This window comes from Carcharodon carcharias, chromosome 14 (genome assembly GCF_017639515.1).
Source record: "Carcharodon carcharias isolate sCarCar2 chromosome 14, sCarCar2.pri, whole genome shotgun sequence".
In the NCBI taxonomy this organism is placed as follows: Eukaryota; Metazoa; Chordata; class Chondrichthyes; order Lamniformes; family Lamnidae; genus Carcharodon; species Carcharodon carcharias.
Genome location: NC_054480.1, coordinates 42095088 through 42111586, shown reverse-complemented (window position 1 = coordinate 42111586; position 16499 = coordinate 42095088). Strand labels below are relative to the sequence as shown.

The 16499-nt window shown below is 42.6% G+C and overlaps 1 protein-coding gene across 6 annotated transcripts in view; it reads left to right on the top strand.

Annotated features, from left to right (window-relative positions):
- Window positions 1-16499, top strand: part of LOC121287167 (sodium-dependent lysophosphatidylcholine symporter 1-like) — a 49857-nt gene that overhangs the window by 18426 nt on the left and 14932 nt on the right. For all 6 annotated transcript variants that reach the window (XM_041204773.1, XM_041204772.1, XM_041204775.1 and 3 more), the window contains exons 7-11: window positions 1042-1132; window positions 2400-2521; window positions 5171-5254; window positions 11123-11206; window positions 13628-13740. In XM_041204773.1, the coding sequence (XP_041060707.1) occupies window positions 1042-1132; window positions 2400-2521; window positions 5171-5254; window positions 11123-11206; window positions 13628-13740 (494 nt within the window). The remainder of the gene's footprint in view (window positions 1-1041; window positions 1133-2399; window positions 2522-5170; window positions 5255-11122; window positions 11207-13627; window positions 13741-16499) is intronic.

The window sequence follows — 16499 nt, the reverse complement described above, 5'->3', positions numbered from 1 at the left end:
TCCATCACTGAATACATTTTAAGGCTGGGATCGACAGATTTTTGGGACAGAATCTTGTTCAGGTGCAGAGGTCTTGCCTGCCAGTTGGAGAGCTGGTGAGACACCCAAGCTTCCTCTTAATGGGAAGGCCTGCAGAAGCACAAGCCAGTCAGGCAATAGCAAGGTCAGTGGTGGGCCTTCCTCTGGAGTAAAGACCCCGGGGGCGGATGTCTTGCCTTCCGAGAGCTGCCGGCCAATCAGAGGCACCACTGGGGAGGTTGTGGCTGTTGTGAGATGGACAGGCACAGAGTATCAGAATCATGGATCGACCCAGGCCACAGGTAAGTAATGTTTGGCGGTGGGGGGTGGGGGGGGGGGGGGGGGGGGCGCGCGGGGGGAGGTGTGGTGGTGGTGGTTATGGGGTGGGGGGGTCACAGGGAGAGGGGTCCAAGGGCTTCAGGTGGCTCTCAGCTGGCTTCCCCTTCCCGAAGTCCAGTCCCTTGATTAGGTCCTTCCCATTTCCAATCCTCCTGCCATTGTACCATTCCTCTTGCCCCTGCATCTTGTACCGCTGCTCCCTCAATCTTCTGATCCTTTCATTGTTGCAGTAAGTACTATTCAAGTCTGAAATATGGTTTAGGGAAAAGTTGAAGAATGATCCTTGGAGTTGAGTGATATGACAAAAGACTAAAGAAACTTGATTTTTTTTCAGCTTTGAAAAGAGGTAACTACAAAGTGATGTGTTAGAAATAGATACAATAGTGAATAAAAAATATATAATTTAAAAGACAACTATACAGTAAACAACCACAACCATAGAACATTTGCGACTTACATTAATTCTTCTTTACACAGCGAGTGATCAATAAATAGAATGGTTAGGATAGTGGAGGCAAAAATCCTTTGTTCGCATCTTAGAGAATTGAGCGTTCAGAGTTTTTGTGGGACGGTAGCTGTAGGGATATTATGGATAGTTAAACCAGCATGAATTGAGGGACTTATTTGAAACTTGTGAGCCTTAGTGCATGCCTGTAAGAAATGTATGTTTATCTGTTTCCACAGAAGTGGGCTTACATGCTGGCAGCCTTGGTGATTGGAAGCCTTTACTTTCTCTGTTCATTGATTCTATTACTTGGAGTAAAGGAGCACACAGGTAAGTGGCTGGGGTGCGATTGGCACACTGAGATGTGGAAATAACAGGCACATAAACCAAGTTCATCCAGTATCGTGCTAAAATTCTTAATTGCCAGTTTGAGTCTGGTGTTGCAGAGCTGTCTTTCCTTATACTATTTAGTTTTTATTGTCACCAAATGTTTCTCTTTATCCTTTCTCTCCATCAGGCATTGGCTCCTACTGGGCTCCACAGCCTTCTTAATACCTTATCCAAGTGACCATTCTTCATGTGTGAACTCAGCCAGTGAGCGCAGGCAGGGGTTTTGACTGTGGAGAACATCTCAGCCAAGCCTAGAGTTGCCATAATTTGATGTTCACATGGGTGAACTTTCTTGTCGAGGTTATTGGATAATGATCAGGAGCAGAAAACTGGGCTAATTTTCCACTTTGTAGTTCTAGGATGCTGGGCATATCTCTAGTTTTTAAAAATATTTATTTGCAAAAATAAGTATTGCTGGCTGGGTGTTTATTACCCTTGACAAGGTGGTGGTGGGCTGCCTTCTTGATTCATTGAAGCCCAGCAAAGGTTAGCATCCTAACTCATGCCCTAGCTGAGATAAGTTGACTCAACACAAACCCAGTCCAATTGTTCTGAACAGTCCTTAGCCAGATATTTTACTTTATATTGATTTGTTCTACCCCTCTTCCACCCAACCCTCCGATGCCCTACACATGTGTATGCCACCACTGATCTCATTCACCAAATGCTCAACAAGAAGCCAGGAAAGCAAACCTCTTCCCTCCTAGATTGTTGTTTCTGTACCACTTTACTTACACAAATGTACTGCAGCTATCCTAAAATAAGACTTCAACTTCAAACAATCGCCATGATGATGGTGACAACCAAACTGCGATCTTTTTTGCGCATCATTCTAATAATGTAACTGGATGTCTCAATAATACTAACACAGGATGATATTATCATTTACATTGTGAGTCTGGATGGTTCCTGTGAATACGCCATTCAGTTAATGGTAACTTTGCTCAAAGTTATAAGTCCTTTCTTTCAGCACAAGATTTGGGAAGATTTATTGGCAGTATTGAGTGATCTGCATCATACTGCTGATCAATCACAAAGATAAAATATTTTTCTAAATATAACTAGGAATTGAAAATGGATAATTTGACTTGCTACAGAGGTCTAATATTAGATTGGACAGGGATGACTTTTGCACATTGTATGATTCAAATATCTTCAGATTTTTACACCATATGCATATTGATTGGCTGTTTTGTGATTATTACAGGTGGCTTTGCTCCTCAAGATCATTTCCACATGTCATATGTAACAGGCCTGAAGCTGGTAATGAGTCACAAGCCATACTTGAGCCTCACCTTTGGCTTTCTGTTTATCTCATTGGCTTTTCAGGTAATTGAGAAAGTGAAGAATATTTATTGGTCATCAAGACTTTTGTATCATTTATAAATATAAGAACATAGAAAACCTATTATCCAGTGTTCCTTAAACATGACTGGTATAAAGACTAAAATGCTTCCAAATGAATTTTACAGCCATTAATTTCTCTGACTGTTCATAAATTCACCATTTATGTAGTCTGGTACTATACAATGCATACAAAGAAGACTCAAAGTTCTACCTGTGCTGAATTAGCTGATCTCCAGGGTAGTTTTCCAGTTCCCTGGCCCCAACTGCTTCCTCTTCACCATGGACGTCCAATCCCTCTAAGCCTCCATCCCCCACCAGGATGGTCTGAGGGCCCTTAGCTTCTTCCTCGAACAGAGGCCCAAACAATTCCCATCCACCACTACCTCCTCCGTCTGGCTGAACTTGTTCTCACACTGAACAATTTCTCCTTCAACTCCTCTCACTTCCTCCAAATAAAAGGTGTGGCTATGGGTACCTGCATGGGCCCCAGCTATGCCTGTCTCTTTTTGGGGTATGTGGAACATTCCTTATTCCAATCCTACTCCGGCCCCCTTCCACAACTCTTTCTCCGGTACATCGATGATTACTTCGGTGCTGCTTCGTGCTCTCGTCGGGACTTGGAAAAATTTATTAATTTTGCTTCCAATCTGCACCCCTCCGTCAGTTTTACGTGGTCCATCTCTGACACTTCCCTTTTCTTCCTTGACCTCGCTGTTTCAATCTCTGGTGATAGACTGTCCACCAATATCCATTACAAGCCTACCAACTCCCACAGCTACCTTGACTACAGCTCCTCACACCCCGCTTCCTGTAAGGACTCCATCCCATTCTCTCAGTTCCTTCGCCTCCGTCGCATCTGTTCCGATGATGCTACCTTCAAAAACAGTTCCTCTGACATGTCCTCCTTCTTCCTTAACTGAGGTTTTCCATCCACGGTCGTTGACAGGGCCCTCAACCGTGTCCGGCCCAACTCCCGCACATCCGCCCTCACGCCTTCTCCTCCCTCCCAGAAACATGATAGGGTCCCCCTTGTCCTCACTTATCACCCCACCAGCCTCTGCATTCAAAGGATCATCCTCCGCCATTTCCGCCAACTCCAGCATGATGCCACTACCAAACACATCTTCCCTTCACCCCCACTGTCGGTATTCCGTAGGGATCGTTCCCTCCGCGACACCCTGGTCCACTCCTCCATCACCCCCTACTCCCCAACCCCCACCTATGGCACCACCCCATGCCCACGCAAAAGATGTAACACCTGCCCCTTCACTTTCTCTCTCCTCACCGTCCAAGGGCCCAAACACTCCTTTCAAGTGAAGCAACATTTCACTTGCATTTCCCCCAACTTAGTCTACTGCATTCGTTGCTCCCAATGCAGTCTCCTCTACATTGGAGAGACCGAACGTAAACTGCGTGACCGCTTTGCAGATCACCTGCGGTCTGTCCGCAAGAATGACCCAAACCTCCCTGTCGCTTGCCATTTCAACACTCCACCCTGCTCTCTTGCCCACATGTCAGTCCTTGGCTTGCTGCATTGTTCCAGTGAAGCCCAACGCAAACTGGAGGAACAGCACCTCATCTTCCGACTAGGCACTTTACAGTCTTCCGGACTGAATATTGAATTCAACAACTTTGGGTCTTGACCTCCCTCCTCCATCCCCACACCCCCCCCCCCCCCCCCCCCCCCCCCCCCCCCCCCCCTGTTTCTTCCCCCTTCCTTTTGTTTTTTTTTTCAATGAATTATATAGATTTTTCTATTTCCCTCCTATTTCCATTATTTTTAAATATTTTTAAATCTTTTATGCTCCCCCCACCCCCACTAGAGCTATACCTTGAGTGCCCTACCATCCATTCTTAATTAGCACATTCGTTTAGATAATATCACCAACTTCGACACCTATGTGTTCTTTTGTTCTGCCGTCTGTGACATCTTTTGATGATCTGCTTCTATCACTGCTTTAGCCTACAACCACACCACCCCCCTCCACTTCTCTCCCCCCACCCAACCACCACCACCACCACCACCACCACCTTAAACCAGCTTATATTTCAACCCTTCCTGGGATTCACCTAGTTCCGTCGAAGGGTCATGAGGACTCGAAACGTCAACTCTTTTCTTCTCTGCCGATGCTGCCAGACCTGCTGAGTTTTTCCAGGTAATTCTGTTTTTGTTTTAGTAGTAGGAACACCAGTATCTCAGCATCCTGGGGTTAAGGAGGTGAAAATTATTCAGTGTTTTCTTTTCCTGATTGCAATCTAGTGACCTCTGCAGAAAAGTACATTGTTAACTGGGTGAGGACAGAATTGAATTCAGCTCTGATGCAAGCCTTATTTCTACCCCAGTCCCAACACTCCCAAGCCAAGTAGTCTGTTGACATTCTGTCCAGGCTGATATGTGAAGAATGACTATTTGGCAAGGAGTTGAAAGGCAGGTGACACCAGTGTATTCTTAACAGTTAGTGCTGAGACCTAACTCGAATGTGATTTTTGTATTCCCACTAGAACATGAATATTTGCAGCTGGTATTTGTGCTCAATGACAAACAGGGCTTGCATGAGTCTATTGATTATGGCTTAGTTTATATCAAAATCTCACAAATGTAACATTTCTCCACATTGCTTTATCACACAGCTCGTCCAGAATAACTTTGCTCTGTTTTGCACTCATGCTGCTGGTTTGGGCAATCATTTTCAGCACATTATCTTTGTGATTCTGGTAGGTAAAGATTGCCTTGCATCATTATTTTTTGAGGAAACTGTGACCAGTTTGGTAAATGCATTTTGGTTAAAATGTTTTTAAACTTCATCCAATTTGTGCCAATTGTAAAGTTGTTTTTCTTGTCTGCCTACATATTATGTATTATTTATTATCTATTATTATGTTATTTGACTTGGATTTTTGGATCCCATATATTTCTGTTGCATTTGAAAAGGTTCCAATGGTTACAATGTGTGAGTACCAAATCCCATAACAGCTGGACCTTTGCAGTCCACGTTTATCCAAGGATCATCCACACACACATTGGATTTATAGAAATTTACATTTATTTCATGACAGAATTCATTTTTGGTGTTTCTTGAATTAGTTAGGAATTTGTTGCTTGTCATCTTCTACTCTCTAACCTTATGGTTTCAATTGTGGGAAAACAATTTGTGGAGTCTTGAGGGCAGATAATCTCAGCAATTTCAAAGCTTCCAAAGCTATTTCACCACAGCAGTTACTAAATCTTCAGATTAGTCTCTCTGGAAGACACCAACTTTACACAGGGAGACCCAATTAGGAAGAAAGATTAAGGGAAAACATTGATCAAACAAAAGCTCTCATCATACAAAATATCAACTCATAACTATTACAGCATTAGGTTATTTATTGGTTTTGGAGCATAATTTCCCCCTTCCTGGTTATTCAACGTCACCTTAGTAGATTATGCACCATAGTGGATGTTATAAGAATGCACATCTAAACTTTGTATTTAATTTTAAAAATTATTTTTCATTGAATTCATTTGAATCTGTGCATGTACAAGAGTAGATCCAAATAAGAGAAAGGAGATCTACAACAGCTGCTGAATTTTGGCATAAAAATAATGGTTATCAGCAGTTGCTATTATATCGGGGTAAATTGGACAGCAACTTCTGGAGTGTGCACATATGCGGTTAAATGCTGAATTCCAGAAGTTGCTGTCAGAGATGCACTACTGCTCCGAAGGATGTGTCACCTTGCCAATATTCTCAGCACTGAAATAAATGCAGTGTGTGAACTTGAGGTACTTGCACGTTAAAGATGGCAGAAAAAGTTAAGACTGGTGCATTCAGGAGTAAGTGAGTTTTTAAAGATGTGGTAAGTGATAATTACTGCCAAACAACCTCTCCAACCCTGTAAAAAAAATAATTTTACAAGTGTGGAGTCTCAATACCTTAGAGTATAATTAGTGCTGGAGACTTAAACAATTTTTAAAAACTTGTTCTGCCTTTCTCATTTATTTTCAGTTAACCCCATTTGTAATTCACGATATTTAATTTGGTTTGCTGGACATGATTTAAATCTAATTTATATTTCTTGCTTTTTCTTCCTGGTTTAGACTTTGTGTCTCACAGTAAGGATTCAACAATTTGGTTGAAAAGCCTTGCTGTTTCTTGTGTAGACACCATAGATGCTCTGTAGAGGAGGTTGTGCTAGATTAGACCCCAGATTAGAACCAGTCTCCTTTTTAAAGCTTGCAAATGTTTTGGGTGCATCCTTTCTTTGCATATTACAAAATATGGGTCAATATTCTCTTGGAGCGTAGTGCTCTAAGTGCAGTATTTGTATATAGTTCCTTACCATCCATGTTGTATTTAAACCATGCATCCTGTGATTCTGGGCAACATTTTTCCCCTGTCATGGGAGGGAAGTGCGGGAGCGGCCATGGGCAGGTGGCCTTCCGATCAGCACCCCAGGTCAGGGGTGGAGTGGGGGGCGCCATTTTGCATGGACAGGCCAATTAAGGTATGCGCTCCCTGTGCGGTGGGGGGTGGGGGCGGGGGGGTGCGGGGGTGGGGAATCCCTGAACCGGGAGTGTGCTCTTTCATGCATGCGCGCAAAAGAGCGCACTCATCTCCCTGAGGCAAAGTGCTGCCTCAGGGAGGTCATCTCCGATTTGAAACTTTAAATAAAAGTATTCAAAAAATTTCCCTGCCATGTCCCCACACATGCCACTGTCACATGTGTTGGGACATGTCCACAACTTTTATTGAAACCTTTAATAAAAACTTAAATTCTGTTCTATTTTTTCACATCAACAGTAAATGCTCCCAGTTCTAATTAATTTAGTGCTTTCATTGCCCCATCATGTTTTAGTAATTTAGGCCAGAAATTTCCCCCCATTTGGGTGGGGGGTGGTGGGGGGGGGGGGGGGGGTGGCAGTGTTGTGTGGGGGCAGGCGCGAACCCGATTTTATGTGGGTGGGCCAATTAAGGCCCGCCCAGTATGACACTCGCCCGGAAGCGCTGAGTGCTCTCTGTGCAGGTGGGGGTGGGGGGAGGATTCCCTGAGTGGTTCCCTGTGCTCTTTCGCGCATACACGAGATTTGTTTTAGTGTTAAGCTTTTAAATAAAGAATTTTTAAACTTTTAAAACATGTCCCCTCATGTGGCACTATCAGATGAGCTGGACATGTCAAAGAATAAATGTATAGATTTCTATTAGATTTTAAAACTCTCCATGAAACCTCATCCCACCCATGGATGAGGTTTCATGAAAAATGTGAAGACCGCCTGGGCTCTTCACCTGCCTCACAACCTTAAGGTTGGATGGGCAGCTCATTAAATTGAGTTAATTAGGTTTTAAATGGCCTTAATAGGCCTTTGACAGTTTGGCAAGTGCGCAGCCCGCCCAACACCACTGCATGTCATTTTATGTGTTGGCAAGCAGGCCCCGTCCCCACTCCATATGTTCTTCAGAATCCCACTATGTATTGCAGGCTAACTTTTTCCTTTGTTTCAATCCTGTTGCTCCATCGCAGTAGTACTCGCTTCCAAACTTCCCTTTAATTTGGTAGTTTCCAGGTTAAATCACATTACAGTAATTTAAAACATAGGGCAGAACTTTGCCTTTGATGGGCGGGTGGGCCCCACCGGCTCAGCGGCGGGCAGGCAGCCGATCGCCGCTGCTGAAACGGGCCCCACCGCCATTTTGAGTAGGCGGGCCAATTAAGGCCTGCCCAGCATGACACCCGATGGGAAGCGCTATGCACTTCCTGTGCAGGAAGGTGGCGGGGGGGGATTCCCCAACTGTCGAAGTGCGCTCTTTCGAGCATGCATGCGAAAGAGCGCAAATCTCCCTGAGACTAAATGCTGTCTCAGGGAGATTGCTGAAAGTTTTATGAACTTAAAAAATAGAAAAATAAAAAAATCATTAACATGCCCCCCTCGTGTGACAATGTCACACGAGATGGGACATGTTAATAAATATCACATAAAGTTTATTAGTTTTTTTTAAAACAGACATGAAACCTCATCCCGCCAGTGGATGAGGTTTCATGTTTTTTCAGAAGCCCGCCGGGGCTCCTGGCCTGCCACCAGCCTTAAGGTTGGACGGGCAGGGCCTTTAATTGGCTTAATTATGCTGTCAATGGCCTCAATTGGCCATTGACAGGTCGGCGGGCGGACCAGCTAATTTCTTTGTCCGTCCGCCTTCCTGAATATTTAAATGGGGCAGGATGACGTCAGTGGTTCCCCCCGATGTCATCCCGCGTCATTTTCTCATTGGCGAGTAGGCCCCGCCCCAGCTCGCTGGCAGAAAATTCTGGCCCATGTTTTATTGGAATATTATGCAACAGTGTGCCACTGTTATTTGTCCAGTTAAAACAGAAGAAACATTTAACAAACCTGTCCACCGCCTTCAATTTATTCCTTTAAGAACAATCAACGTTTTTACTTTCATTTCAGTTATCTCATTACATTTATTTAGCTTTATCCATCCAACTTCCCACTGTATTCCATTCACGTGGTCCATTTCAATGGCCTCCCCAGGAATCCATTCTGCAAGTTTATTAAGCTAATGAGAATGCAGTAATCATAAATTTAGAAACTTCAATTTTAAAAAAAAATCAGGGGCAGAATTTTTCATTCTGCAGATGGGCACAGACCTGACCCGAACAGGAGTGAAATAGTGTGCAGTGACGTCAGCCGAGCGTCCCAACATCATCGTGCACTCTCACGATCCTTCGGTCAGCGGGCACACATGAGAGGTGGCAGCGCGCCCGCCAACAATTAAGAGGCCCACTAAGGCCCTTAAGTAATTAATTAAGTTGTATTTTTCACTGCCCAATTAACCACTTGGTTGGCGAGCAGACGAATAGGCCAGGTGGCCTTTGCATTTTTCACGAAACCTCATCCATGGGTGGGATGAGGCTTCAAACGGTTACTAAAATAACAGTAAAAATTTAATGTCCATTTTTACATTTGACTCAGTCACATGAAGGTGGACATGTGGGGGAAATTTTATATCATTTGTAATAAGTTAATTTTTGTACTTAAAATTCTTTAGTTCCCTGAGGCAGCTCTGTGCCTTCAGGGAGCTTTCAGTGCGTGCTCCCCTGTGCATGCGCAGACTTTAGTGCTCACACTCCTCCCGCCCCCACCCCGGCAGCGCTGAGGCTCTTAGCGCGTGTTTCATGCTGGCTGGCCGTTAACTAATGCTTTTGAAAATATTGTTTGTGTATTTGAGAAATTTTTTAATGATCCTGTATGCAACACTTTTAGTGCAAAAATTCAAAATGTTCCAGAGGAACATGATCTTGAACATTACTGAAAAAGCAGAATTTGCAGAAGGGAACAAAGCCTAAGACAAAAACAATTCTAAGTGTGTTGCTTATGGCCTCTGCTATGCTGTCTTCCTTTTTTCACTGCAGTATCTAGGATAACTTCCACTTACTGACATTGGCATTAAATGTAAGAGTTTCAGTTGTGAGCCAACTCTTTAGAGTAACTTCCTAGCTTATCTTACATTATTTAGTATTGTTGAACTTTAAAGTATTTGGCATCCTTCATTACAGAATGGTTTGTAGAAAAGTATACAACAAAGTGCAGTTCACAAAAGTCCTTTTTATTCAACCAGTTAACACAAATCTACCAAACCTATTTTGGTAAGATAGTGCCTATTTGAATTGGCTCCTGTGAAAACTGTTACATTTTTACTTTTTTCTTAGTTACTCGGCTTCATACTCTCACAGGTACAGCAAATGTCACTGGACATTAGGTTAGAGCTTGAAACCATTTTGTATCTCCATTTCCTCTGTCACAATGTTGCAGAGATGAGGTCTTGCAAATCACCCTGTGACTCACCAGAGAGATGCAATGTTTTAATGTTTTTAGAGCTGTTATTTCTATGGAAACCAGGAATATCCATAAAACTGGTCAGTTATTTGGTAACAAAACATCAAGCAAATCTGTCACCAAGCAATGTACAGCTACATGGTGGTAGAACATTTCACCAGGTTATCTATCAATCCAAGTCTCATTTAGTCCAGCGTGTGTTTACTTTTCATTTTCTTATACAGATTGTTTGTTTATCCTGGCTTTGATATATTATTAAAATATAGAAACATAGAAAATAGGAGTGGGAGTAGGCCACTCGGCCCTTTGAGCCTGCTCCGCCATTCATTATGATCATGGCTGATCATCCAACTCAATAGCCTGCTCCCGCTTTCTCTTTGACCCTTTTCACCCCAAGAGCTATATATAACTCCTTCTTGACTCACTCTTGTGTCTTTTGCACTGTGGCACTCATATGCGTCCTAGAGTTGCAGCAAAATTTCAGCTCCTTGAGGAACAGTATCGTGTAATATTATCTCCTCCTCCCCACTGGTGATGGCCAATTCCAGTTCTGTATGAAATAGGAATTGCACTAAAAATGCTGACCACATTAAAGGTCAATAACTTAATGCAGGCAGCATCACATGCCCTTTTTTATCTATATTGAGCAATATTCGTCCACTAACTGGCACTGCTGAAATTACTACTTGTGATATCCCAAAGATCCCTTTGCTCTATTTCTAATTTAAAAGAGTGAGCTTGTTATTTTTCCTTCTGTTTTCCTGTAGGTCTCTGCAACTCTCATGGTTCCATTCTGGCAGTGGGTCTTGGTAAAATTTGGAAAGAAAATAGCACTGTTTATGGGACTGATTGTGAGTTCATTTGTTCATCAACAGAGTTAAATTCTTTCTCTTTGTTCTTTCTATCTGCCTTAGTAAACGAGAGACATGTTTCTTGGTCTGCTGTAGGTGCTATGCTTAAGTAGTCTGCTTTAACCTGCAGGCCACCATGTAAAAATTGAGTCACCTGCTGAGAGTTTCTGATGATTTTTCCTGTGTATTTGTTTTCCTTTTGTGTGTGTTTATGTCTACGGGTGTAATTTTTAGGTCAGCCTGCGGGCACATGCCTGACCCGATTGGATGTGAAATTGTGCGAGATGATGTCAGGCGATGTCATTTGTGCTGGTGCGCTATTTCGGTCGGCGGGCGCCCGTGAGTGTCAGAAGCACGCCCGCCTGCCTTCAATTAAAGTTGTTAAAGTTCCAATTGTCCCCGGTTTTTCATGGTCCGTCCAACCTTACAGTTGTTGGACGGGTGAACCTGCCAGGCAGACGTTGCATTTTTGATGAAACTTCATCCAAGGGCGGGATGAGGTTTCCATTATTAAATTTTTTAAAAACTATGGACAGAATTTTCATCATGTATATGTTCAGGTGACTGTTTCTGATGCATGGACATTTTTTTTTCCAGATTTTAAAATCTTTATTTAATTGCTTTGAAGTCTTCAGCTCCCTAAAGCAGCTCTCTGCCTTCAGGGAGCTTTCATTCAGCACTCGCCTGCATCCGCACCCTTGCTTACATCAGCGCCCACCCTCCTCCCACCCCCACAGTGCTGAGCATTTCAGCGCACGTTAATTGGCCAGCTAGCGCAAATTCACGGTCAGGGTCCACTCCCCGGCTGCTCCCAGGCCCATCGATCATGCCCGTAAGCCGACCTGTAAACCCTGCCTTATGTGTTTAAACAAGTGTGCATTTCTTTTTAAAAGAACATTTGCTGATGACCTTGTTTGGTGACCCAACAGAGTAGGAAAGTTTTATTTTTGAATTAATCATTAACCCAGTGTGTGTCTGGGTGGAGAATTCAGTTGAGGATTTTTTTTAGTGCCAATTCAGTACATCTACCATGCAAGTTATTTTGATGAAGCTATCAGTAGTTGCTGTTTCAAGGGGGGAAAAGATATTTATAGTTTTTTTTTAATATATATAAAGGGACAATGCCCATAAGAGTTCTCCTTGCAAAGTAATACATCCCTGCAGAGCAAGCATTTTCAATGTACCAAAGTCATTTAAAATCTCAATTTAAATGCTTCCTTATGCCATTCATTGTACTGGTCTGTTCCTGTGCAAGGATCAGTTTACATGGTTTCAGGAATCTTAATGCTGACCTGGGAGAACCCTCATGCAAACTCCAGATCATGTTGGACAAATTTATGTATTGCATTCCCTACCTGCAGTAATGCAGTGATTGTGTTACTGTATCTCTAATTTGTATAAAAGAGAATGTCTCAGTGCAATACAAGTGCTGGTGAGACACATGGTGTTCACCAAAAGAAAGTTCCTATTAATTATTTATCAGAGATTAATTACATTAAACAAAAGAACATAGTATTGCTTGGTACCTAAAAAAAAATGCTGCAGCTTCTGTTAAGGTATAACTATAATATTGCAGGTTTTACCAGGAGGCATTCAATGTTTGCCAATGCTAGCAACTAGTCCACAAAGGGGGACAAATGGGAATGCTGGGAATAAGAAGAAACCATCATTGCCAATTGTTGGATGTGGCAGTACCTGCTGCTCAGTTTCAGAGTGGCACTGTGCATTGTGGGTTCCTCAAAGTCCATGCCCCTATTCCCTTAGTTGAGGAATCACACTTGGAAATTCAGGGACCAAAGGAAGTAAATAAATTCCACAGCTGTCCAAAGGGGAGAATTGTGGTGATGGAGCTAAGAAAAGACAGGTTGAGAAAATACCTAAAGGTAAAACCTAGCAATGGACCCCACATTTGACCTATATACTTTCTGATAAAATTATTTTTTAAAATATCTGACACAAGCCATGTTGTCAGTATTAGTGCTGAAAAAAGCCTACATCACTGATAACAGGGGGAGTGGGAAGATGTCGCTTGTAAAATAATGTAGCTATACATATGTCTGTGTATATATATTTATGTATAATATGAGGCAAGGGTGCAAGATGCCATATCCATAGTAAAGCCCACCAGAATGCATAGTTTTCTTTTAAAATGTTGCTGCTTAGAAGTAAAGTATTTTGTTTTTGTTCCTGTTTATTCACATTTGGGCTTGAGTGTATAGCAACTTTTATCTGAACTATCCTTCATGTTACTTGTGTAATCTATTTAATGTATTGGCTGTTAATATTGTATTTTGATCAGTCATTCTTAGTTAAATTTGTTCATTAATAAGTAATGTAGCTTGTGATTTCACCATTCAAAGGTGGGATGCTGCTCGCACACTGACCCCCATCTTCATTTTTTTTCCTCTCTCTCACTCTCAGTGGTACATTCCACCTTTGATCATCATCGCTACAGTTAATGGTAATCTGCCAATTATTATTGTCATGGCCATCGCTGCTGGTATTAGCCTTGCCGTTGCTTTCTTGTTACCATGGTGAGTTTGTGCAATCACTGACATCATGCTTTAGGTGGAATCTTTGATCAAAAGAGACTCAAATGACGAGTTAAGTAACTGGATGACTGCTGTGTGGATTTCTGTTTCCCTTCTTGAATTTTAAAAGATAAGTGGAACATGAAGGATTTTTAACCTTCCCACCATGGGCAGGATTTTCGGGTCGTCAGCTGGGTGGGCCCGGGAGCAGTCGGGAAACGGTCCGTGCCTGCGATCAGCCCCCACCTGTGGCTCCACACTGGCTGGCCAATTAACGGGCAGCCGGCGTGAAACGCGCTGAGAAGCTCGGCACTGCCAGGGTGGGGGGGGGGGGGCGGTGTGGGAGGAGTGCAAGCACAAAATTCTGCGCATGCGCACAAGAGCACGCACTGAAAGCTCCCTGAAGGCAGGGAACTGAATAACTTTAAAATAAGAAACAAATATTTTTAAAATCTGAAAAAAATGTCCCAACATGAGACTCGCTCACAATAACATGAACAGAACAAAAAAAAAATTCTGACCAAAAATTTATATTTAATTTTCACTTAATTGTGGAAACCTCATCCCGCTTGTGGATGAGGTTTGCTTAAAAAATCAAAAGGCTTCTTAATTATCGGCAGGCGCGCTGCCGACTCTTGCGCACACCCACTGCCTGAAATATTGCGCACTATTTTGCGCCCGATCGGGTCTGGTGTACGCCTGCCCACAGGGCGTAAAATCCAGCCCCTTGTACCATGCCCTTGGTTATATCCTATTCACCAACCTTACAGGTGTACACCAACCCTATTAGCAGACCCTTAATTATACAGTAATAACTTGCATTTATGTTGTAACTTTAAAATAGGTACTTCAAAGACATGAAGAGAAAATGGAAACCAAATCAAAAGAGAGATCAAAAAGTGTGGCCTAAAGCTTTATCTTCAAGGTGGCTTCTAAGGAGGGCCCTAAAGGAGATGGGGGGAGGTGGAAAAGTCTGAATTTAGGAAATGAATTCTCGGCGGGGATGGGGGAAACAAGATGGTGGAAGGCATGGAAGCCAGTTGTGGAATGAAGGGACAGTATTTAAGAAGATCATAGTTTTTGGAAAGCTGGAGGAAGTTACAGAGAAAAAGACAGTTGAGGTCATAAAGGAGGTTTAACACAAACTTGAAAATTTTAAATTTGAGGCATTGAAGTGCGGAGAGCCAATGCGATCATGGGCCTGGATGGGGGAGTTGGACTTGGTGCAGCATGGAATGTATGTGAGCTGTTTTATGTAAATGGTGGATGGAAGGTCAGGCATGAGAGCATTGAAATAGTTAACTCCGAAGATAAAGGCATAAATGGCAGAAGGATTGGAGGCAGGCAATATTAGAGAATTGGGCGTAAGTGGTCATTGGAATGGAGAGAATATGGGGTCAGAAACTTAGCTTGAGGTGGAAAACACTATCTGTCTGAATGAGCCTCACAGTGACCAGAAAGAGGGTGAAGTCAGTGACATGAGTATAGATTATGTGGTGGGGGCTGAGGTAAGGTTTCCTAAGGTTTAGCTAAAAGCAGTTAAGGTTCATTTAGAACCGGACATCAAGTGAGTAGTCTAAGCATAGATGGTTGGAGTTTATTGAGAGGTAAGGCTGGGTGTTATTGATATACATTTGGATACTGACACCATAATCTGTAGATGATGTCATTAAAGGACAGCGTAAAAAAGGAGAGGGAGGCCAAGTATAAATCCTTGAAGGACTATCAAGGAAACAAACTCAGGCTGTGATAAGTTAGGCAGAAGTAGAACCAACAGTTCCATGGTCCAGCACAGTGAAAAAAGAGCATGTATGCACCAGTATTGTCTCTAAGCTGTATTATAATTGACTTTTCTAACATTTCACCCTACTTTGAAAGGCATTTGGAGGGACAGTAGCATAGTGGCAATGGTACTGAAGTAGTAATCCAGTGATAAGTACCTAATCCTCTGAAGACATGAGTTCAAATCCCATCACGGTAGCTGGGGGAATTTAATTTTAATTAATTAATGAAATCTGCAATAAAAATGCTAACCATATTAATAATGATTATGAAATTACCAGATTGTCACAAAAGCCCATCTGGTTCACTAATGTCCTACAGGGGAGGAAATCTGTCATCCTTACCAGGTTTCTGGCCTAGTTATGACTTTATATCCACAGCAATGTGGTTGACTTTTAACCTGTCCTCTGAAATGGCCTAGCAAGCCACTCAGTTGTATCAAACCACCACAGAAAAGCCAGATCGCATTGTGGGTGTGCATTTACCACATGGACTGCAGCGGTTCAAGAAGGAGGCTCACCACCACCTTCTCAAGGGCAATTAATAATGAGCAACAAATACTGGCCTTAAACAATGCTCACATCCCAAGAATGAATAAAAATACAGTGCACGGTCTTCAGCAAATTACTTGATTTAAGTAGCATACCTCAAACTGTAGCCTGGCCCCTAACACAAAAGCACATCTTTTAGAGTTTTGAGACCATTTTTGGCAAAGATAAGAATTTGTGTCTTTAGTTTTATATAGTCATAAATATTAAGGGTTTAAAAATAGAGATTTCTCTTTTCCCTAAGTACAAACTGATGACAAAAGACATTTGCTCCTCAGCAGGAGGGGGAAGCATATTTCACAAAGGGTCACATATTAAAATGTGGAACATGAAAATAGCATTTAAGTCAATCCTTCCACAGTCCATTACAAATACCTGATCATGCACTCTACAACCCCATTAAGTTTCAATTGAAAATTATTCCCCAGATCT